The sequence below is a fragment of the Grus americana genome, chromosome 1 (genome assembly GCF_028858705.1).
Source record: "Grus americana isolate bGruAme1 chromosome 1, bGruAme1.mat, whole genome shotgun sequence".
Taxonomy (NCBI): Eukaryota; Metazoa; Chordata; class Aves; order Gruiformes; family Gruidae; genus Grus; species Grus americana.
The window spans coordinates 37,310,177-37,334,400 of record NC_072852.1 but is presented as its reverse complement, the minus strand read 5'-3'; the positions used below and the strand labels follow the sequence as shown (position 1 = coordinate 37,334,400).

Genomic DNA, 24,224 nt, shown 5'->3' with positions numbered 1-24,224 from the left:
ACCCACAGGGGCTCAGACACATGGTTACCACAGTCTAGCAAGTTATTATGCATCAGCAAACAGCAGTCCAGCTCTTGACTGGCAGACAAGCTGACAGCTCTTGTTTTTACAATGTAAGACATCAGAATAAGTCCCTAGTTAGCTCTATTCTCCACAATTATCTTTCTTACAGCAGTCAGTAGAAAGGCACACCTGTCTGCACATCAACTGCTTCAGGGAAAAACCCAGATTTTAAATCTCTTGATTAAAGATGATACTTTTCATTTCAGTAAACACACAGTTTTTCTTTTGAAGACTCATGGATTTTTTTTTTCCTAAAAAACTTGCATACACAAGCATTAAATTATTTCAAAAACGACAGCTAAGCCTCTTTTATTAATTTTTTTTCCTCTTAAAAACATTACAGGATCCAGCTCAGAAACAAAAAAAGAATCAAGTAGGAGCCTTTAGTGTTTTTCCAAGAAAAAAAGGCATACAGTTTTGAACCAGAAAAAAGAAAAAAAAAGAAAAAACGTACCATGTGACAAATATTGTATGAAAACATTCATTATTATAAGGAGGAAAAACTATGAATGTGTACAGTCTCAAATTTTTTACGGTAAAAAATATATTCCTTTTTATATCAAAAATTGTTAAAGTTAACAGCAGAGCATCTGTAAATTATGCAAAGTAGCCAGCTATTTTATTAGGATGATTTATTCCACAATGAAGTCTAAAAAAAACCAGATGAGAATTAAATCTGTTTATACACACAGATGCATATTGATAGATGAAGTAAAATCTTATTTTTTTTACCATATAAATAGCATTTTTGAAGAACATGATAGATCAATAAATTTAATACTTATTTAAGTCTTCTAAGAAAACAGCAAACAATACTTTTCTAAAATTAGAAGGAAATATGTTTCTAGTTAATAGCTTCTTTGTACGTTTCTCTAACTTGCTTTTATATTTGCACATAAACAGGTAACAACTTCTTAACAGAAAACTAATAGAAACCTTGTTCTGGCTATTCCTTTGGTAATTCATGGAACTTCAGAAGTTAAGCTCCTTCCTTTTCCTTGCCTCAAGTTTTATAATCCCAGATTAGATGAAAGGTTTTAAATGTTGTATAGTTTTTCCTGAACACAAGTAATTTGATTTTGTAGTACAGTTGCTTAAGTTACTTGAACTACAACCTTAGATTTCTTTATATCTTAGTGTAAAACATCCTCATGATGATAATAAACCATTCAAATAGGGTTGGTTGGTTGTTTTTCTGCCTGTGAAATCATGTCCCACAGAAGGATACAGATATGAATAAAAAAAATTGTCTGCACACAGATCACAAGTCATTCAAGGACTGGGATCAGCAGCAACTAAGCTACCAAAGCAACTGTGATCTCCATGTTGGGATGAGTTTGTAACATGTATGACATCAAGGAGACAGTTATTCACAGAAAAGTTAGTACAACAGAATTTTCTGCTGAACTGCCCATTAATGCTGAGTAATATCTATTTTGGGAGCAGATGACAGTGAAGACATTCCAGCAGAAGTCACTATGAGCTCCCTAGAAAGTTTCACAGAAGCCAAGCTTCCTGAACAAGAAACGTACCAGTAGCTGATATAAACAAAACCTCTCAAAGAGCCGAAAACCCAGCTGTTCCTAAGCCTCACTGATCTTGTGCACATTTTAAGAATGTACACTACATTCAGACAAAAAAACCCCAGCAAAACAAAAACCAACCAAACATACCAAAAAACCACAAGCATTTTAAGCGGCATTAAAATATGAGGCAATAGCAGCTATCATTCAACTTCAGTGGGGTTTTTACAGTGGATGTTGCAATTACTTCCAAAACTAAGTAAATTCAGAAGTTAGAACAACAGCGCACACAAAAGAAATCCAAACACTGAAAAACTTGGACACAGACCTGAAATTCTAAGTTGCACAGCAGGGTCTCTGCTCCTATATAAAAAGTATCTCAAACTTGAAATAATTCCTTCCTAGTTTCTTCAGAAGAAGAGATAATTATGATGATAATACATCTTTTTACTTGTACTGATTCATTATATCTTTAAAAGAAACAGAATTACCATCTTCAAAAGTGTTCCTTCCTATACTGAGCTGAGGTCCCAATATGGTCACTTTGAAAGTAAATATGTTCTTTTCTGGCAGTAGAAAAAGATGCTCACACCTTTAACATGTTTCTCATAAAAAATTGCCAACGTTCATCACCTGCAGTAGGAATAAAGAAGAACTGCCAAAAGAAGCAATCAATACAAGATTGCTGTTATGCTTCTGCTAACAAGAAAGAGGCAGGGAAAATGTGCAGAACATCTTACTATCTCTCATCTTCAACTGTCACAACATAGGTTGTGCTGGCATTCAGAGGGACCTCAGCAGGCTGGAGAAATGGGCAGACAGGAACCTCATGAAGTTCAAGCAAAGGAAATGCAAAGGCCTGCACGAGGGGAGGAATAACCCCAAGCACCAGTACACACTGGGGTGTGGCAGGACGGGCGACCAGATGGAAAGCGGCTTGGCAGAGAGGCACCTGGGGTTCTGCTGGACAAAAAGCTGAGCGTGAGCCAGCAACGTGTCCTTGTGGACAAGGCAGCCAACAGGCTCCTGGGCTGCATTGGGCAAAGCATTGCCAGCAGGTCAAGGGAGGTGATCCTTCTCCGCCACTCAGCGCTGGCGAGGCACCCCTGGAGCGCTGGCTTCACTTCTGGGCTCCCCAGTACCTGAGAGACAGGGATATACTGGAGCGAGGTCAGTCAGAGGCCACAAAGGTGATGAAGGGATTGCAGCATCTCACCTACGTGGAGAGGCTCCAGAGACATCTTATCAATGTGTAGAAATACCCAATGGGAGGGAATGAAGAAGATGGAGCAAGACCCTTCTCAGTGGTGCCCACTGAAAGGAGAAGAGGCTATGGGCACAAACTGAAGCACAGGCAAGTCTGTCTAAATATAAGAAATTCTGTTTTCCAGTGAGGGTTGTCAAACAGTGGGACAGTTTTTCCTGGGAGGCTGCGGAGCCTCCATCCTTGGAGATGCTCAAAACCTGACTGGACACAGTCCCAAGCAACCTGCTCTAGGTGTCCCTTCTTTGAGCAGGGGACTGAACTAGACCATCTCCAGAGGTGCCTTCCAACTTCAACTATTCTGTCATTCTGTGAAAAGCTTAGCTGATGTTCTGAAATGATCCTGCCCTTTTCAAGCATTATAAACCTTTCACACTTTCCAATATTCTATTTTTTTTCATCTTTCTAAATATGGCATTTTATTCCCTGGCCTCAGAATTCATGTTTACAATTTGTACTCTTCTAAAACAAGCACTACGAAGAGGTAGTCTCAGCATGAACTGTTGAGAGACCAATGTGTAGTCAATGACAGGAGTGTAGGAAGGTATCTGGATGTATGCTATTTGTGATGACAAACCAATACCCCTAATGCATCTCACACAGAAGACTCAAAAGCAAGTGTTTAATATTTCTACCCCTTTAAACATTCATTAAATTTTTCATAAAGTTTTAAACAGATGTAAAAACCTGTCCCCATTACTGCTTGTTGATAGCTCCTGTGTGAATCCACTAAATTTTGCAAACCTTCCACTATTACAATGCATTTGAATACCAAATTTCAATCAATCATTCTGATAGCTGCCAAACCTCAAAAACATACCCCAGCTTCACAGTAAAACGATTCATCCTCATTTGCTGGTTTACTTATAGCCTCCTCTGACACGAGTATTCTCAATTATCATTTTACTTGCCCCCAGATCAAACATTTTCCAGGAGATATTCTTTAATTTATATACTGCTCCTGAATGCCTTCCATAAAGTGGAATGGAAATTTGGCAGAATAAAAGCAGGTACCATCACCAAGAATATCTTCCTACCAAAACATCCAAAAGAATCCATGACATTGAGTTATCTAAATTCTTTTAACCTTCAAAATCTACATTTAAAATCTGACTCAGAATTTATATTTTGACTAGATGCTTTTTGAGGTCAGAGATTAAACTTCAAGTTTTTTGCATTCCACTCTTTCTGCTGCTCTGCCTTCTCAATTCTTTGTGTCATAACATCTTGCTAAACAAGATTATACTGTTCAAACTAAGCTTAAACTGAACTCAGACTTCCTTAAGCAACAATATAAGCTAGTGCTCCTAATAAAAGTGCTTGAGATAAAACACTAAAGATAATCTTTGTCCTTCAAATGATAAGCAATGATACTATAAAAATGTTTTAAAACAACAGTGAACCTCAATTACAGAATGCAGAATATCCAAAGGAATAAAAAGAAACTTAAAAGAACTTTTTATGAAAGATATGCTCAAGAACCAGCCAAAGGGAAAAAACACAACTATTTGTAAGGCTGAGATCATGTTAGTTTACTAGTAACTAGTTCCAACTGTTCTTCAAAATCAACAGAACATGATTTAGATTCTGGAAACAATTTTAAAAAAGTTTATCCATCTAAATGAGAAAACCCACACTCAAGTCCTTCTATTCACTTGCCATTATCAAGGTGCTGTTGATAATGGCAGCAGGAAGAAAAGAAAAATAACATCATACTCTTAATTGATGACAGCACAACAAAGAACAAAATCAACATGCTGCTAATGCACACTGCCATTTAAATAGTGTTTATGTGTAAATATTGTGCTCTGGAGAGAAAAGGACAAACTATCCGTGAAAACATTTACATATAAGAAAAATACTTATAAAATACATATATCTACGTTCACCTAACAGATATGCTATGCTTTGAAACTGAAATCTAAATAAAATCTGTTACGTTTTACAGTTTCTACTATGGATTTTTTTCTCTGTTTTTAAGCAGGATAACATATATCACTGGCTGAAATCAACAAAATTAAGCAACGTTTATGTAGGAATTCCCCTTTATTATGTCACATTCTACAATGTGCAGCACTTTTAACAAATACACTATTCGGCATATTTTCAGCTAAAATATCTGAAGGCCAATTTTCAAAATAAAATGCCACTTTTAAAAACAAGGGGTTTTCAAAAGCAAAATAACATGTGAAAATAGTTAAGCTATAGTGAAAAACATGACTTAAATTCACAACTTACTTAGGAGTTGAAGGACCTCTTGGCCATGTTCCATCCTCATTCTTCTGTTCTATCACCAGTACCTACCATAAAAAGTGTAACAGGAAAAATGAAATAAAAATATCAGTAGATCGCTTTCTGTTCAACTTTTTAAATGGATTTGCTGACATGTGATTGAGACGGAAGAGACTGATGTTTAAGTTACTATTCCCTGAGGTTCAAGAATATTCCATTCAATTACACTGTACCTTCCTCTTGCTCTCTTCACTTTTTTCTCCCCACATCTTAATTTCTGCAACTTTGGGCAAGCCACTTAATATTTCTAAGCCTCAACAATCCATGGATAAAATAGCAAGACCTTACCTCTCAAAGAGGTCAGAAGATGACCTGCAATGTCTAAACAGCGTCTATGAATCTACAGAAATTACATGTTTATACAACAGCCCTATTAAGGAAGGGATATTCCCAAAGTAATTTTGCCTCACACACAACACAGATCAGTAGGAAAAAAATCCCAAACCCAATTAATCTAATACCAATTTTCCAATGGGACAGTTGGCTAACGAAATTAATTTCATTCAAGTTGTTATTGGTACAAAAGGGAGTACAGAACACTCAGTCCTAAACACAGGCATCAAGTGCTATTTGAAACGCTTTTGGGTATTTGAGATATCTGCCCTATGCTGGCAGATATGACACAGGACCTACTAAAAGCTCATGCCTTTCTGGACTGACAGCCGGGATAGCCAGATCATTTGAAATGGCAACTAGACTCCAATATTTAAACTGAATCTAACTCAATTTCCAATGCAACTAATGCTACATAACTGCACACTGATGTTTCAGGATGCTGATTAACTGCCTTGCTGTGCCCGTGTGTGTCCCCACAGTGACATACATTCACATATGTATTTATGCCCTAAACCTTATACATAAGTCATGCTGCTTGAAGATGTCGTCATATTTTCAGTCTGAATACACTAAGACATGACATTGAAAACTAGCTTTCTATCATGACCAGCTTTTTATTTGGAAAAGAGTAGTCTGCTATCTTTGGTCATGAATGCTGCAAGACAGATTCTGCCATATTTCCTTCCAGAGACTCTAAGAGACTACTAAATAAAAGGAAGATTAGACTTCAATGGAACTTCTAAAGGCTCACTTCAGAAACCAACTCATAAATTCAAAACATTAATCTACTCAATCACATATATAGTTTAGAATTACACCATAAAAAATAACTATTAGGTTAGACAGACTGTAATAGTCAGAATAACTATTATTAGATTAGGAGGCTCAGCAAGAAAAACAACAACCTTACATGTCAGCAAGTGCAAATGACCAAACACGCATGGCCTACCAAAACATTTAGCATTTTCAGAAACCACGGTTAAACTCAGTTTTGAACAATATTTGTTTTGCTGAAAGTACAGATGTCACCTAGACATCTTTTTATGGCTATATTAGACCATGCTTGCTTCATAGTTAATGTTTCACTGGGATAGAGGCAATTTGCAAGTTACATCTTTGATGCTAATCTTTTATGGGAGATGTGGGCTCTTCCAGCAGGATGTCTGCACTTTTAAAATTACCTGTGTGAAGGTTTAAGTGCATGCAGCAAAAAGCTAAAGGGTACAGTAGTTCAAGTTGTTATTTTGGTGCACTGATGCCATAAAAGAAAACTGAAGTACAGCATAAATACTGCTGGTAAGTAGGTTAGAGTCAAATATTTCAAGGTAAAAGGAAATACTTGAATATAATCTCGCCTACAATTACTGCCATCAAATCTCATCCATTCATATCTGTAGCACGACAGCATGAACTACAGCTGTTGAAAAAATATCCAACTATTTGGAGACTAAAGAATCAATATAATATTCTGAAGAGTTATTCTAATGATAAAATTATTCAATCAGTTCACATTTATATTTGTGTAGTTTAACATTCAGTATTAGTTCTTTATATTCATCTGGAAAAATAAAAAATTATCTTGTAAAAATCCTCCCATAAAGGGATTTTAAAGTGATGATACAGTCTCATGCTAAAGCAGGTTTTCAAGCTCCTTTGTCTCTGTAGTTCTTATCTGAAATCTTTTAATTTTTTCTTAATTTCTTTCTGAAATCTGGACAGTTGAATTTGAGTAGAAGACATTATTTTTTTAGAATACCTAAAAAGTTCTTGAAATTTTGGGTTTCATTATAGGAACATATTCCAGATCCTAGGAATTTATTTTATTTCAGGTTTTACCAAATTGAAGTCAGCAATGTTATGTTCATTTACGTTTAATTAACCAGGAAAGTTAAATTCATCTTTAATCCTGAAAACACACTCAAAGGCTACTTTTATTTTGATTAATTTGTTTATAAAATCCTCTATCCCTAACACAATCTGTTAGGAAGCAATTTTCCTTTAAAAAGGAGGAAAATCCATTGGTTACAGCTACATTTTCATGAGCAAAAAAATAAATATATTATAAAAAGAAATTATATTACACTTTACCTGTCCCTGGTATAAACCAGCATCCTGTATGGTACTGTCTGGTTTATTCAAAGGTTCAAAAGTATTACTCATGTATTTGTTCCACAATCTAGTCTCTTTTTCACTTGGAATATTGAAGATCTTTCTTATCTCTTTTTCAATTGTATCTGTGTTGAAAGGGAGAGAACACAAGTTTAGCATTTCACTACACAAACTGTATAAGGCAGAATAAAGCACCAACTACTCTCTTCTTATATTCAAAATATGAATGAAACTGTAGAAATAACCATGCAACTACATCACATTGTAGGACAAGCGGGAAGTTGCTAGTTCACTTGCCTTTAAAATGGAAACAGTCAGAGGACTATTTTATTCCCTCCTGAATCTCTTAGCAAAGCAGACCAAATAAAGAAAGACAAGTTGATAAATAAGAAATGACAGGAGGTACCCAGGTACCCATCTACTAATTTCTCAAGAGTGTGGTAACACAGGAGTATGGGCGGGTAGGGAATGATTAGAAATGGGACTGGCAGCAAAACCACGTGCAGGCAGTGCAAGTCATTCTATTCCTCTCCCTAAATCAAACCCTTTTTGTTTTTCACTCCTCTACTACCCGTAACCCTGTGCAATTAACACAAACCACAACATACATGCATCAGGTTTAATTTACAGGCTCACAGAAATTAAAGACTACTCTGTAAAACTGAAGTGCATAAATTTATTTTAAAAGGATGATGAAAGATTTTACATCCTTGAAAGATTTAACATAAAAAGGTCTACCAGCTCCTATTCTACCTGAAAGAAATGTGATCAGTGTTACATAATTTTAAGGTAGTATAATCATTGTCTACAGCTGAAATTTAGAAGTTCATCACTAACTCCATTCTCCTTATGTAAAAGTAGCATTTATTAAAGAGCTTTTTAATTTGAACTAATATGTACAGTGCTATACAGTAGCAACCTCACTTAGATGTTTTATTTAACTGGTACACTCATAAAGCCCCACGGCAGCCAAGTCTCATAACAGCTAACAGAGAAAACAAAACAGGAGTCAAGAAATGTACAGTTTATTCTGGATGACCACTGAAAACACAGCTATGAAAATGGGCACTGTAAGCTCTTTCAGAGACATTCCCCTGAAGTCTCTGGATAAAACACCAGTGTTTCAGCTCCTCTAGCATTCCCCTTGCTCCCCTTTTACTTAAGATTATTATTTTCTCTTCCACTATGTTAAATATGAAAAGTCAAAATGAGATCTGAAGCTTAAAAGTACCTAGTAAAAATCTGGCCATTGGCTTGTGAAATGCATGACCACTGGCCTATATAATATTTGTAGATATAGGCAACTGAATACAATTTCCTTCTATACTAGTTAACGCACATTTTAGTATGAAAGCAAGTGTTAGACTGGATCATCTGTTCCTGTAATGGAGATGATATGTAGGCAAGGTAGGTGCTATAAACAAGGCATGAGGCTGTTACTTCATTTGTTGACTTTTTAAAAAAAATCATGTACTGTCTGAATCAATCCTCAACCAATGATTTCAAATAACTATATTCGAATGTAAGAATGAATCTAGTCAGCAACAATCTTAAAAAAAAAATCAGGATTTATCAATGGCTTTCACTAGCAGAATTTACAAAAGATAATTTTTCATTATCTTATTAATACTATGACAATTAATTATTTGAGCATTGCAGCTTGTATTCTTTGCAAGTACTAAGTTAACGTTTATTATGTTAATTTTTAATATATTCCAGCTTCACTAACAGAACTGTTATGAGACAGAAAGCATCAATCCTATCAGACGACTACACATTATGTCCAAGACTCTGGGAAGAGCATGTTCCACTTGACTGTTATGCTAATTTTGAGACTGTGAAACTAAGGTTCTTTTACATACTCCCATGAACATAATAAATGCACACTTTATAATTCTTCCCACTGCCCCCAGCAGGTATCACCGAGGTACTGGCTTATGATCTAAAGTGAAAGTGCCTGTTCCAGTATAAATGAAAAGATTACATTAAAATAGGTATGGTCTGAGGCATATTGTATACACGGTTCTCCTCTAGTAGTGTCACACACATCCCATGTATGAGATGATTAGTACTGGGATGATGTCTACAAGAGACAGGAAGAACTGCCCTTTAAAGACGCCTCTCACTCCATCAGCTATATAGCCACAATTTGAGATAGTTCAATTTGAGAGGTCTGGATCCCATATAGGATATATCCTATATCATTAAAAATCAGACAGCTCCTCCAAAAAAAAAAAACCCTGCATGATTTAAGTACTATTTTGCAAGACTACATGGAAGAGTTCTTATGAGCTGCTGGAGAAGTTCAGTGGATTCTAATACAAGTACATCCCGGCTCCTAAAGGCTAGTGCTATCACAAATATTGGCTAAAGGAAACTGTAGTTAAGATTAGTAGTTAATCTGTACTATGAAACAGTAACCCCAGCTTCCTAAAGAAGAGAAAGATGAATCAAAACCATCTGCCAAGATAATTTACTAGCAAAAGTCTAAAAGTCCATTCAATTCAGAGCCACTGGTGTAATCTTCTACAAAGTTTATCGGGTCAGTTTTGCAATTGTTTTATGGCACTGCAGACACAACCTGATGCCTATTTGTCCATAACAGAGGCTACAGACAGTCTTTCTGTCATTTTGTGGTTTGTAAATCTCTTGAATAAAGGTAGAAAAGGCCTACACATTAGCTGATGACTTAGTTTTATCATACTTTCATATGATTAAGACTCCTGAATGATCATTAACTCATTTTCAATCAGAAGCCCTGATGCTCTCTAGGATCAGCAACAATAACTAGACTGAAACACTGCCTGAACTACATCTATTGCTTAGCTCTTTTTCTTTTGAGAATTAAAAAGTCATCCCACCAAAAAGAGATAGTCATTGATTAGTCTCAAAGTTAATATGCATTGCCTCCAAGGCGAGAGTCCTCAATTGTAGGAGATTCCAAAGAAGATCCAGATAACACATTAGGTATATCCAGTATCGCCCCAAGAAAATGGTCAGCCAGTTCCCGAGCTGTGCTCCCTCCCAGTCAACTCCCCCATTATATACTGAGCATGATGTCATATGGTATGGAATATCCCTTTGGTCAGTTTGGGTCAGCTGTCCTGTGTCCCCCTCCTAGCTTCTCGAGCATCCCCCCACCTTCTCATTGGCAGGCCAGTATAAGAAGCTGAAATGTCCTTGACTACTTGGCAACAACTAAAATATTCCTGTGATATCAACATTATTCTCATCCTAAATCCAAAACACAGCACTATATTGGCTGCTGGGAAGAAAATTAACTCTATCCCTGCCGAAACCACGACAGAAGAATAATGTTAAATTGTTTTTTCTAAGTTTCGGTGTTTGCTTAGAGAATAATGATGTACATCTTCCCAAGTTAAAGCAGATCTCAAAAAGGCCAATTAACATGCAACACTGAAACCTTGTGTCATGGACAAATTTCTTAATTTTCAAGTTTTTATTCTGATACAAGCAGATGATTACTTGTTTAACTTAAGGATTAAACTTTAAAGAAGTAAAACAATTCTGGTTTTGAAGCAAGCAATCTGCAAAGAATTAAATGTTAGCAAGTACAAGTCATTATCCATAATGTAAAGAGAAGCAAAACCGGAAAAAACTACATTGTTGTCAAAGCATGTAAACAAAAGAGTAATGGCTGGGCATAAAGTGCCAATGGCATAAAGCACAAGTCTAACTGTACAAATATAGCTGATTGAAAAACTCTTATCTCAGATACATATGCACAAATACACCAAAAATTGAGTTTATGTGATCAATAATATCTTTGCATATGTTCTGATTGTTATTTTCAGAGACAAATATATTATCGAAATACGGTTTCAAACAATGATGCAATGCTCAAAGAGCAGGCAAAATAACTACAAATAAAGATAAGTTGAAGGTTTAATACAGAACCCAGTTACTGTAACAGATTGTGCCTGGCTTGCCACTTTGCAGTGCCCAAGGAATACTGCCTTTGTGAGTCACCTTTAGCCATTAATTTATAAATTCGGCTCATTCTTGTGTTTTCTGATATACCATTCTCTTTATATATATAGACTTAAAAGTGTTGGCTAATGAAAGACATCAATGAAAACACATGAAAAAAATGTATTTCTTACACACCAAAAGCCAAGAAAAAGTATCATGGAATCCAATAAAGATATTGAAAAACATCACACACTTCACTTCCCAAAAAGTGCAAACCTCTAGAGTTAACACAGATGCCTAGACAATAAAATGCACACTTAAAAAAAAAATCCTAAATATTCCAACTGGTTTAACTTTTAATTTTGACCCCAACATGACTGGTCCCATCTTTTTTAGTGGTTACAATACCCATCCATCCTTTTACCTAGAGACTTACTTATTCACAACTTGCTACCAAGTACTATTTAAATGAGTAACAATCATATACTTTTAAAAACAGTTGTGCATACCTATTGTATCAGCTTTACTAAATCTTCGTGTGACAACATTGTTCATATTTCCATTTTCACAAAGCTTTAATTCTGTTAGATATACTTCTACTTTGCAGTGCTTTACAAACATACCCTGTTCAACGACCTGAAAAATAGATTGGGATCAAGTATCAGTCCAAATATGTTTTCATATACACACTTCAGAACATTTCTGAGAACTCTTCAAGAAACTAAAGTTCAGGGAATTTAAGACACTTAATAAATGCCAAAAAATTAGAACTAAAATTTTCCTGTAACTTTTTAGAAATACAGTAAACTAAGAAGTAATTTTTCTTCCATGATGATGATGTCTTACCTGTGTATAACACCACCACCATAACTTTCAAAGTGTTAAGTACAGTGGAAATCACAAATATGCACACTTAACCAAAAGATACTTGATCAAAAGATAAAAATCACCAAAACTTATTTTTATTTCAAAATACATTTGTTGTATGCTACTTCCTCAAAACATGAAGAACTAGTTTTCACAATTAAAGAATACTTATCAAAACCAGAATATGCAGTAATAAAATCTGGATAACACATTTTTAGATAAAACCTACAAATCTTCCACTTATATTCCAATAACGAATACATCCATTTGAAATTTCACCTACCCATTACAGTTTATTATATGTTCACTTTTGTAACACCTATTACAAAACAGTTAAGTATACAGGATTTTTTTTTAATAAAAATAAAATGTAGAAAAAAATATTCAGGGTCACCTCTTAAATGTTTTTCCCTTTGATCTTCCAAAGTGTAACTGCAGTACTTAGTCATGTAGACTGTTCCAAAAATAATCATTGGCCTGATATGTGATACATCTGACAAATACGGTAAAAAAAAAAAAAAAAAAAGCCACCAGCTAATTGCTAGGAGAGATCTGCTATCTGCTGTACAAATACAACTTGTATGCATGTGCCACAGAAAAAAATAAATTAGTGAATGATTTCATTGCTGTTCAGTAGTTTGCCTTAGCTTTAATGTCTGCCAACCATAACATTTAAATAAAAACACATCTTAATTTGAGTGGTTTAGTAGGTTTTTTCAGCTACTAGAGTAACAATAGTTGCAATAAACAAAACTGTACAGTATGGCTAAGACATTTGTGAGAAATAAATTGACACTGTAGTGGTAGTAGTACCACATCCTATTGCATAAAGTCATATTGTTATTTGACATGGATCAAGTACAACATTGTATCAATTTAAAATTTGGATCCACGTTTCAAAAAAGCTGATATAACGCAGAGGATGAAAGAAAAGTATCATCCCACTTCTATGAAAAGACATTAAGGCAGACAGAAGAAAGAATCATGAACAAATGACAAAAGCATCAGAAAGAAAAGTTCTGAACTGCAATACGCATCTCAGAGGATAGCTACTGTTCATATCGGCAGAAAATAATGAAGCTATGCCAGTTTACCTGGCCGCTCATAATGCTCCATGTATTTTTCCAGTTAGGTCCTTCCAAGTAGAAGGCAAGTTACTCCAATTTCACTTCTCTCTCCTTCCATTTTCCCCCCAAAAGTGAAAAATTACAGAACTTTTACTTTACCATGATGATGGAAGAGCATTCAGTTTGCTGAAATCCACCTTCAGGAAAAACAGTAACAAGTTGATAACAGATATATCTTTAAAGAAGGAGAGCCATTTTAATGGATTTCAGCTCTTACAGAACTAGAGAAAGAGACATTCCAGGGATGTCTCTTTAAAAAAAGATCTCTTTTATTGTATTAAAGAGAATGTTAAAAAAATTCCAACAAACTACTTCTATTGCTGACCAAATGAATCTTGAAGATACAAAATTTCGTCTATAGCTAAATCTGGCATTTGTTTGAAGGGAATGTACTTCAAGTAAGCGACCAGCATGCAGGTAGTTAGACCATACTCATGTCATAGGAGGAAAAAAAAGTTATATTGCATCAGAAGTTATATCAAACTAAATTGTAATCATAATATTCTTTCAGTGTTTTTTCAGGAATTAAAATAGAGATCCCTGTAACTGAAAGAATATGCCATAATGGTCGACTTAGAAATGGCAAACACACCAAAATGTACTTAAGTAATTCAGTCCACTGAGGATGCAACTGTGATCACTAATCTGAAAATCTTAAGAAATAACACAAACAGAAAAGATTGTATGATCAATAAACTGGTAAAATGTAATATCATCTTAATAATAAGGATGGTATGTGCTGGAGCAAACAAAAATTAACTTAAAAATTAACATCTTTTGTGTATCTCATACTGACGGAGGGCCACAGTATTCACCATACCATGGACTACTACTTGTGTTGAGGTAAGCTTTTTGTTTGAAGAAAAAACCCTTAGCAAGCTGCTGAACACAGAAGACTGTGCTTATCAGAAAAGGAACTACCAATCACTCTGCCAACGTTAACATCATTAGAACTAGGCTTTTCACTAATATAGTCAATACAGGTTTAGGGTTTTATACTTAATTACAAAATCATTTGCATTAATACACTTAAAAGCTTCTAAAGCAAGTTCTTACTGAAATATTAGGTTTTACTTCCCCCCGCCTTCCCCCCCCCCCAAAATATTATATTCTTTGCATCCTCGTTTCTCAATATTAAGCCTCTAAAATCTGAATAAAAATTAGATATCTATAAGCAACTAAAGCAGGAATTGTCTATATGACTATCACAGGCCAGGACTTACAATCTTCTAATAAATTCCTGTGCAACTCCTGCATATTTGCAGGACTACATCTGAATCACATTTATCCCAGTAGGTAATTTAAGAATACCTTGCGTGCTATTGGCTCTTGACCTTCCATCAGTGTGTACCAGCTAACTAGCCTATTCCAGCCTTCAGTTGGCAAAAGGATGTAGTCCAGCTCATCGATGAGATGTTCCTTGAGAGACTGAGAATCACCATCTAAAAAAAGAGAAAGATATTTTACTTGAATACTGTAATTCTGTTACTTGAGGTTTTAATGTAACATTTTTCAGAAGATATTTTGCTTGCTATTTATATGAGTCACAGTTATGTCATCAGTATTATGGTGTTCAAAGCAAAACTCTTTTAAAACTATTTAGGCAAGTTATCCAGTTCATGAATAGCATACCTATTACAGGTAGTATTCTTACACTCAGGAACCCAAGTGACAACTCCATATCCTCTCGCAATCATAAGTGCCTAACTTGTTATCACACACCATCATAGCCTTCAGAGAAATCACTCCATTTCTCCACCCACTTTGTACATACTCCCACATCACCATGGACACTTCCATTTCATGCTACAGTTGCATCCTCCACTGAAAATGCAGGAATGGGTAGTTACAGTAGATCCAAGACGAAGTTGGAAGTCATTCACTCCGTGTCAGACTGGGAAAACAACATGGTACGGCCCTCCTACTGAAATGATCCTACGTGCTCTGGAAATACGGTCCCTACAAAATTCTTCACAGGGACAGTGAGATGCAGCACTTGTACACAAGCACAAGTACAACTTGGCAACCTCTTTACATAAGCAGCGTGCTTTTAGCTTTGGTTCAAACCTCATTACAATAGTAAGATAGCAGCTATCCTGTATGTATAAGAGGTGATTCCAGATCTGAGCCACTGTGAGCCTCAGACTATTAGGGCAGCTGTCTTTCCAGCTCGAAGTACCCAACTACAGACCAGCAAGCATCCTTCTGTACAGAGGGAGATCAAACGTGGAAGCCCACGCATTCAGCTCCAAAGAATGAAGCAGGGTGACAAACTTAATGAAGTATGAAAATAAATAGACCATGTATGAAGAATAAATAGACTGTAATAAAAATACAGTCTATTTATTTTCATTGTCCTATGTGAATGAACTACAGAATTACATGCTGTGCAATTAAAACTGAGTGTAAAAGTAACCTTAAATAATCTCAAACTGCTACAAGTATTGGCCTTCCTCTAGGATTTTGTTTCAAGTAATACTTCTAAGCAAAATTTTCTGCAAGGACAAAAATAAGTGCATGCTATGCACATATGAAAAGCACTATGGTCCTCTCATTTGATCACATTTCTGTACTTGTCTTGTTTCTCCTTCGCATAGATTTAGCAAACACAGCATAATGTGACTTCAATTAAAAAAAAACCAAGAAATTATCCTGACAATTAAAACAGGCACACTTAAAAATTAAAGCTGCTTTAATAATAACACCTATTCAATTTTATTTTTTTTGGTATAAGAATTTAACAAAACATATTTCAACATGACCTCTTCTGTAGGAGGGCAACACTACTGAGGGCATTTAAGAGATGTTTAAGAGACGTGTTCACTTCCTGGTGGGAACAGTAAACAAAATTCAGCTTACCAAGACTAGAAATCTCCCTATTTTACCTGCAATTGCTACACTTTCAGTTGGTTTAAAGGGTTTGTGATTTTTAAGGGAAAATACAGGGGAAAAGGCAATGCTTTTTTCTTTAATCACTCAAATAGCGAAAATATGGACAAAGAAGGATACACAGCTTTTTTCTGCTCCGATTATCACTGGTGCTGACTCCTTTCCTTCTTCAGCTAAGTACCTTGATGTCTGAGCAAAACATGGGAGATGCATATTGTTCTCAGTTTATGTATTTTAAATTTTCAATATCTGTTACTACCATTAGCTGCTCAGAGAGCTACCACTTCCATAATACGTAATCTGTGCAGTTTAGAGACGACTTCAAGCCATCAAGAAGGTATAATACAGTTTGCATGCCTTTTCTCTGATAAAAATTGTCAATGTGGGAAGAGCTGAACAAAAAAAATCCCTAACAACAACAAAACCCCCAAGAAACGGCCAGGTAAGTATCAGAATTATGAAGTTTTTTTAGAAAAGGGGATAATCAAGTTCAGAAATAGCTGAAGTATTTGTTGCAATTTTAGCAAGAAAAAACACAAGGGCAACATAGAAGGCCTCAAAATGGAAGAAAACCTCAGACTTTGGATTACGCTTTGGGAGCCATAGTACATAATTTTCTCAAGCAAAAACTAAAATGGAATTTCACATGAACATCTCAATGAACATGCAGGTAAATAAAAATTCAGTTCTTCATGGAGATAAATATAATTAATGTGCCCTAATAAATGAGACTTCAATCAATTCACCTGTTTTAAAAGGTACTTTCCTTTTTTCCCCCTCATTCTATCTGTAAAAGTAACAATTTTCAAGACTCAAATTTTGGTTCAAAACTGTCTTGATTGATTAGGAAAAAATCTACATGCAAGAACTATATCCAAAACACACTTGTTGAAACAATTCACGGCTTGCACTATCAATTCTTATGTGACCCACTCACTACTATGCATATGGTGGTTCCATTACAACAGGGAGCAAGGTGTGGGGAAAAATCCATAAACACATATTCAGGTCCACGTATCTCTTTAAAAAGCTCATACTGTACTTCTGCACTGATCTGATATTGCTACAGGAGTGTATAGTGAGCAGATATAATTTAGATTCCATTCTTTCTACAACCCCCAATAATTTTTCTAGTATAATTTTTTCAGAACCTTATTGCATCAAAGTCGTCCCCTGACTCTGATGACTCAGTTCCTCATACGCAACACCATTTTCTATGATAAACAATCAGCTAGTCTAAATGACTACTTCCTTGTGCTTGCTTTTTGCTAATCTAAAGTTGACCATGTATCTCTTGTTCTGAAGACTGCATATGTGCATTCCACTACATACAACAACATTTTTACATATGTTGAGATTAACTGAAATCTCTGCCTGTTACTTTTCACTGCTCTCATTTCATTCAAATATTCTGGAAATAAAGGACCAACATTTAAGTAACACAAGTCAGAAGTACAACATACTGCTTCAGTTTCCTGGAATCAGTCTTTCTCGAATTTAGTAATAGTTGTCCTTAACATTGCATTACACTGCAAATACCTGAGAAAGCATGCCCATTTTAGACTATTTTGTGTTTTTTAAATCAGGTGCAAATTTTCAGACTTAACACTTAAGAGCAGCAGTATGGGAGCAACTAGTGCATACTATATGCCAAAGACAGGATTAAACCCCAAGCATTTTCAGGTTTAATTTATGCTACATAGGAAGCCTCAAACAGAGGATTGCTGCTTGGCAGCAGGTGAAGACAGCTACTGTTTGCTGAGCACTAACGCCCTTAATTTTAAAACTGCCTTCACACAGGAATAGTAGATGTCAGACAGTAATTGGATGCATGGTATCACTGCTAATACAGAGCCATAGTTTTAGAACCATGAATGAGCAAAAAGTGAAGTTTATAAACCGCAATGCTGTGTTTATTTTGAAAGGGGTTTTGACAGTGTCAAAACAATAGTAAGAATATAGGTTTTTCAGGAGGTTTTAGTAAAATGGCTAACAACTAACCCCAATACAGCTTCACATACACAGTAACTTTAAATGTATCTGAACATGTATGCAGGTTAAGTTATAAATAATACAGATCAACTAACACAGTGCTTTGCACATCTAGAAATCACCATTTTTTTTAAAATGGGTAGACACAGAAGAGAGAATAAGCTGATGCTGCCTCACTGAGGATTAAAAGATCTTGTTACATCTGATTTGAACTGAAAAGTATCACCTGAACATGCCTGCCTCACTGCAAGATTTACTACGGGAATGTACAAAAGATCTGGATCCTCACACTTCAGAAAACAAAACACTTCACTCACCTGGAGCAAAAAGACCTTTAAGTTTGTGGATGGAAGAGAACATATAGACGTATATGATAATATAGCACCTTCTTCAAAGACACTGATACTAGTCAGACATGCACACTCATTCACACTGACAACTAGTGCAACAAGTCCTATGAAAGAGGCAATCATATAATCTTTAACATTTAACTTGTAAAATAATGAGCTATTCATTACAGTTGAGAAGTTTTGAATTAATAAAGTCAAAGTTCAACATAAACCCCATGAAGATGTAAAAAATTTGTATTACTATGTGCAAACAAATTATGCAATACTATTACATTACCTGTAACTGCAAAGAAAGAAACCAATTATCTGCTAGATTTTGTATCCACTAGATTTTGCAGATTAAATAGTAATGGCTCTAATGGTATATCAATGCTGGACATTAAATATAGAATTTGACCTAAAGACTAAAATATCGGAGAAAGTATTCTCAGATCTGTGGCCACAAATCTGACTACAGTTCAGCCAAAGTCAGTCAGACCTGAGTAATTTTAACAGTGACAGAATTTGACCACACTTAGAAAACCATATAAAATTAGGAAATTATCCTCTATCTTTCACAGCACTTTATATTATCACTAAACTGCATAATACCTTTTCTTCAATTGTTCCAGTGTCAAAATAAGGGCTTGGGGCTCATTTACAAAAAGATATTTTCGAGTTCAACTTAAAAAAAGTTATTTTAAATCAACCAATTTAGTTAAGCTAAAAAAGAAAATGAACTTAGTGACCTCAGGCTAGCTATTTGTCAACTTGACTAAATTTCGACTCCCAAGGTATCCCAAAAGATCATTATAAACCAGTAATTTGTACATTATTCAATACTCTGTTACCATTGCAAAGAAGTTCCAGTAATTTTATTTATAAAAATTGTAATTTGTTAGGGAAATCTATTCTAGTTCCCCTGTCACAGTCTGAAAACAAACAAACAAAAAGTTTCACCTTCACACATGCTGAGATTCATTTACACTATCAACTACAAAAGATGAACAATCTGTGACAAATCTGCACTAAATATTAGTATTGTCTTATTACACAACCAGAAGCAGTTACCTTTGAGAAGTCCAGAATTATCAATAGGACCAGGGTACACATTCTGATCTCCCATCTGGTATTTGTCCCAGCTGTCAAAACCAACATATTTTTTCCACTGTTTGAACCAGCGACTATCCACTAGATACCTTAAATGTAAGAAGACATACAAGTTAATTAATGGCATGCTACTACTTCCTACAGTACCAATTAATTCATGTTAACACACTCATATCATCAGCCTCGCAAAGCAGAGAATGTTTTTTTGTCTGGTCTGCTAACCATTATCAGCATCTCGTACCAGCAAGGACTTTATTGTGGGCAATTAAAGATCCCACTAATCACAGTTTTAAAAAAAACACATTTCCCTCTTTAGCATGAAATATCATCAGCTTTAATTCCTGTTCTTAATTTGTGAATTCAGGAGATTCAAGTTAAATCTTTATAATTAGGCAGTCCTTTAAAAATTGAGAGATAACTTATATTAAAATAATTTTTTTCCTGCTGGAGTTTTATTTATAACATTCATATGCAAGTTGAAAAACTTTAGAACTCTGATGTCCTGTCAAGAACCAGAGAGTCTAAGTGTTTTCTTCCTTTGAGTCAGCGTCAACACATACAGTAAATGTTCTGCTTTTGAGGCAGTACTAGATGTTCCTCCTACACATAATTATCAACTTCACACTTCCATGTGAAGGGATATCTCTACCCAGATTAAACTGTTGCCAGTCTGGCTTTTACGAAGTCCAGTGATACCTATATTTTATATCTCTTTGTCCAGAATTTCTTTAAGATATCAAATTTGTTCAGTGATCCTCAGATTATTATTTTTTTTTTTAAAGACACCACCTTCATTATGTCTCTTTCATAAAAGTATCCATCTCCTTCTGCCTGGTCTATAATAACCTTTGTGCTACTACCCTAGTACCTGTCAGAACACAGAATCATCGAACGGTTTGGGTGGGAAAGGACCTCAAAGATCATCTAGTTCCAACCGCCCCTGCCATGGGCAGAGACACCCTCCACTAGACCAGGTTGCCCAAAGCCCCATCCAACCTGGCCTTAAACACTTCCAGGGAGGTGGCATCCACAACCTCTCTGGGCAACCTGTTCCAGTGCCTCACCACCCTCAACTATCAGACATCGCTATCAGGATGAAACACCAGTTCAAACTAAAGATCATAGGTAATCCTCATCCTTTTCTCCAGTATTTGACTGCTGAACTCTTATTTGTAGCATACCAATAATATGCTATTGAATCTTTAAGAGATCTCAAAACTTCCTGGTGATTCAAACGCTAGCCTACTAATACATATAGCTTTATTAGGCAATCATTCTGTAGGAGTTACTCATAAACACCATGGAAAAACACAGAACAAAAACATTAACATCCACAACTCTCCTAACCAAAGTAGTACAAAAACATTGCTTGCGTATACACTTTACTGAATAGGTTTAAACCCCCACCTTAGTAGGGCCTTAATTTGTGCTTCTAAATGATGTAACTACAATAAGAATTAACAAACCTAAGACAGGCAGTCTTGACTTATTTCTTCTTCTCAAGTCCAGTTTTTCTCTCTAATACACATAGATCAAGGCTGGAGTCAGCCTCCAGAAATACTGCTAGTAAACCTCTGGTGAAGAAGGAATTACTAATGAGTAGTACTCAGTAAGTGAGATCTTTTGTGGGCAACTTATCAGAGTCTCTTCTCAATAAGCCTCAATTTTTCAGTTTCTACAGAATGTACTCTTAAGTGTGTGAACCTATACGTAAAAGACCTTTGGAAAGTAAGAGGAAGAAGGCATTAGAAAGCTGTACATAAGATCACCACAGGATTTTGCATGCTTACTTTCCCTACATTCTTTCAAAAGCATCAAAGACTAAGGTCTCAAAGGCAACTTTACAACATCTATGACAACGGCATCCTAATTCATGTGGTAAACAGTCTTGATTCAAAATATGATTACATCAACAGTAATAATGAGTCTGTGAACAAATTACTCCTAACCTTAGCTTGTAACTACCCCGAGCAAACATAAACAGCAAAGGCAGAGCTGTATCTCAACTGCTATAGACACAGTTCTGCCAGTGTAAGAACTTTGGTTAGGGACCAAGTTTCTCCCTTACTGCATCAATGCCAGCTGTACTCCAGCATGTACCTTGACCATCTCACAGTATAACACTTGGTCTCGTATCTATGCTGCTATCGTAACCTGTTACTACTGCTCAAGTGTCATCAATTACAATGAGATGTCATCTCTTCTGAAATCATCCTTGAACTTGCAACACACAATGTCTTTCTGAAATTTTAAATGCTTAATAAAGCGGTCAGAAAACAGCCTCAAACTGCTTTTTGAACCAAAATTATTTATTAAAAAAAATTAGTTTTAAACACTATTAACGAAATGCATATGAAAAGTATTTTGCTGCAACAATGTCCTTTTCTACTCTTACCAAACTCAGAAACAAACAGTGACTTAACAGAAATTACTAAATTGGTAACTAAGCAGTGCTGGGTCAGGCTACTTTAGAATGATTCAATAATGTAAAAGTTTTGTGGCAGAATTCCCTTGACATGTTTTGTTTAGAACATGTTTAAAATGTAATAGGAAAAAAGATTGGACAAGGCTAAGCTGCATTAAAGATGGTGAAATTTGGCCTAACACAATAAAAAGATAAAAATGCAGGCTATTACAAGCATAAACAGATGTAAACGTTATTCATGCTGAAAATAAGGTAAAACTTACCTAGTTCAAATCTGAGTAAGTTCCAGTCCCACACACATTTCACACTTCAAAAATCAAACTCATTCAGTTAGTATGCACTGATTTCTTGACCACTTTCCATCGTCTATTCTGTTCAGTGAAGTTCTAAGAACTATCTAACAAAGCAATGAGCTTCTCAAAATAATTCAGACCTTTGTGTACAGAAAACCTCATTTTGCAACACAAGAAAGTATCCAAGTAAAGTTTTACTGTCTTATGTAAAAGCCTTTTCTGAACTTAACTTTTCAGGTTCTCCTCACACAGTAGCAGATTCAGTCATCACTGCAGCAAAACCTATGAAACCACGAACCTCAAATTGTTGCAAAATGAAATGAGAAACAACTTCAACCATCAAAAATGATTAGCTTGCCACATTCATTTATTACCCAGAAATGGGAGGGGGCAAGAGAACACAGCAGACAGAAGCCTACAATAGGCAATTTAGCCTATTTAATTTAAAGATCTCATGAGTAAGAATTTAAGAATTCAGTGAGCACCACAAAGATAGTCTGCTCGAAAATTAAGAAAGAAAAATCAGATCTCTATAAATGAATTTTCACCAAACAATAATTAACCGTTGCAATTAAATGAGTGCTATTTTCTGTTTCCTGGAAGAAAAAACCAGATACTAGACTCTACCATGGAAGTCTGAATTGGTATGACCATGTTAAATGGAGTGACTTTATTCTACACAGTGCATATATATCTGGATATAGTCTGATATTAAAGATAATTTTTCGTTTACCCTGAGTCTGCCAGAACAAGCCTGATGTTACTATAATTGAATCATTGGCATTTCTGTCTTTTTCTTTTTAAAGTACAAGTAGCAGCAGTTCTCACATTTGCAAAAATCCAGTTCTTTCACTCTGGCTGTACAAATCCCAATTCCTTTTACAACAGCCTCTTAATATTTGACTCATTTTTCTTTAATAAATGGAAAAAGAAATATCGACTTTGATTAATGTGACATGCCCTTGCCTTTTGCTTTATACACAAAGTTTTCAGTCTTATGAACATACTCAAGGCCAACAGCATTCTCACCTTTCTCTTCTGCTGTGGTCATCCAGCACTACTCCCTAACAGCCATAACTGTGCATGGTTATGAATGTAGTCACCCTCAGGTGTCCATTCTACCACCAAACCTGACAGCCTTGTCCCCTACTCCATCCCATGGCCTCTACTTTCTGGATCTAAATTTGAATGAACTACGAATCTTAAAGAAGGAAAACTATAATTTTACACAGAAGGGAAATTATCATATAAGCAAAGTGCCCATTGTTTTAATTAATGCTTAACAAATTACTGCTCCTGTAGAACCGTAATACTTTTCAAATGCTTTGTGCTGAATGTCTGATCATACACCAGTAACACAGCGATTAACAGAAAATTCTGATAATTGGACTTAACAGTGCAAGAAAACTTGGGGTCTACTGTTCTAGGTTTTAAATGTGCACCATTACCTATTTCAACACTTCAATTTTATTCTTCCATGTCCAATTAATTTTGCCACCAACCAAATTTTGCTCTGCAATGTCTCTTTACAGTTCTCCCTAACTGAAAAGTTGTAACATTTCTGTTTCCCAACACAAAGTGCAAAAAATTACATTACTTCTCTTAATTTAGGAATTTGTACTTAAATGTTCAAGTAATAGATTAGCACAAAAAAGATGAAAGGCCACCTATA

General features: G+C 35.5%; 1 protein-coding gene across 5 annotated transcripts in view; it reads right to left on the bottom strand.

Moving 5' to 3' along the window:
• Window positions 1–24,224, bottom strand: part of USP15 (ubiquitin specific peptidase 15) — a 68,727-nt gene that overhangs the window by 32,742 nt on the left and 11,761 nt on the right. For 4 of the 5 annotated variants that reach the window (XR_008575653.1, XR_008575655.1, XR_008575656.1 and 1 more), the window contains exons 2-6: window positions 19,796–19,923; window positions 14,826–14,956; window positions 12,030–12,156; window positions 7,567–7,712; window positions 5,089–5,150 (exon numbers count right to left, since the gene is read on the bottom strand). Coding sequence is in view for 2 of the 5 variants with exons in the window: in XM_054814567.1 (XP_054670542.1) it covers window positions 5,089–5,150; window positions 7,567–7,712; window positions 12,030–12,156; window positions 14,826–14,956; window positions 19,796–19,923 (594 nt within the window). In the remaining 3 variants the exon portion in view is untranslated. The remainder of the gene's footprint in view (window positions 1–5,088; window positions 5,151–7,566; window positions 7,713–12,029; window positions 12,157–14,825; window positions 14,957–19,795; window positions 19,924–24,224) is intronic. The other variant, XM_054814580.1, reaches the window with a different exon arrangement.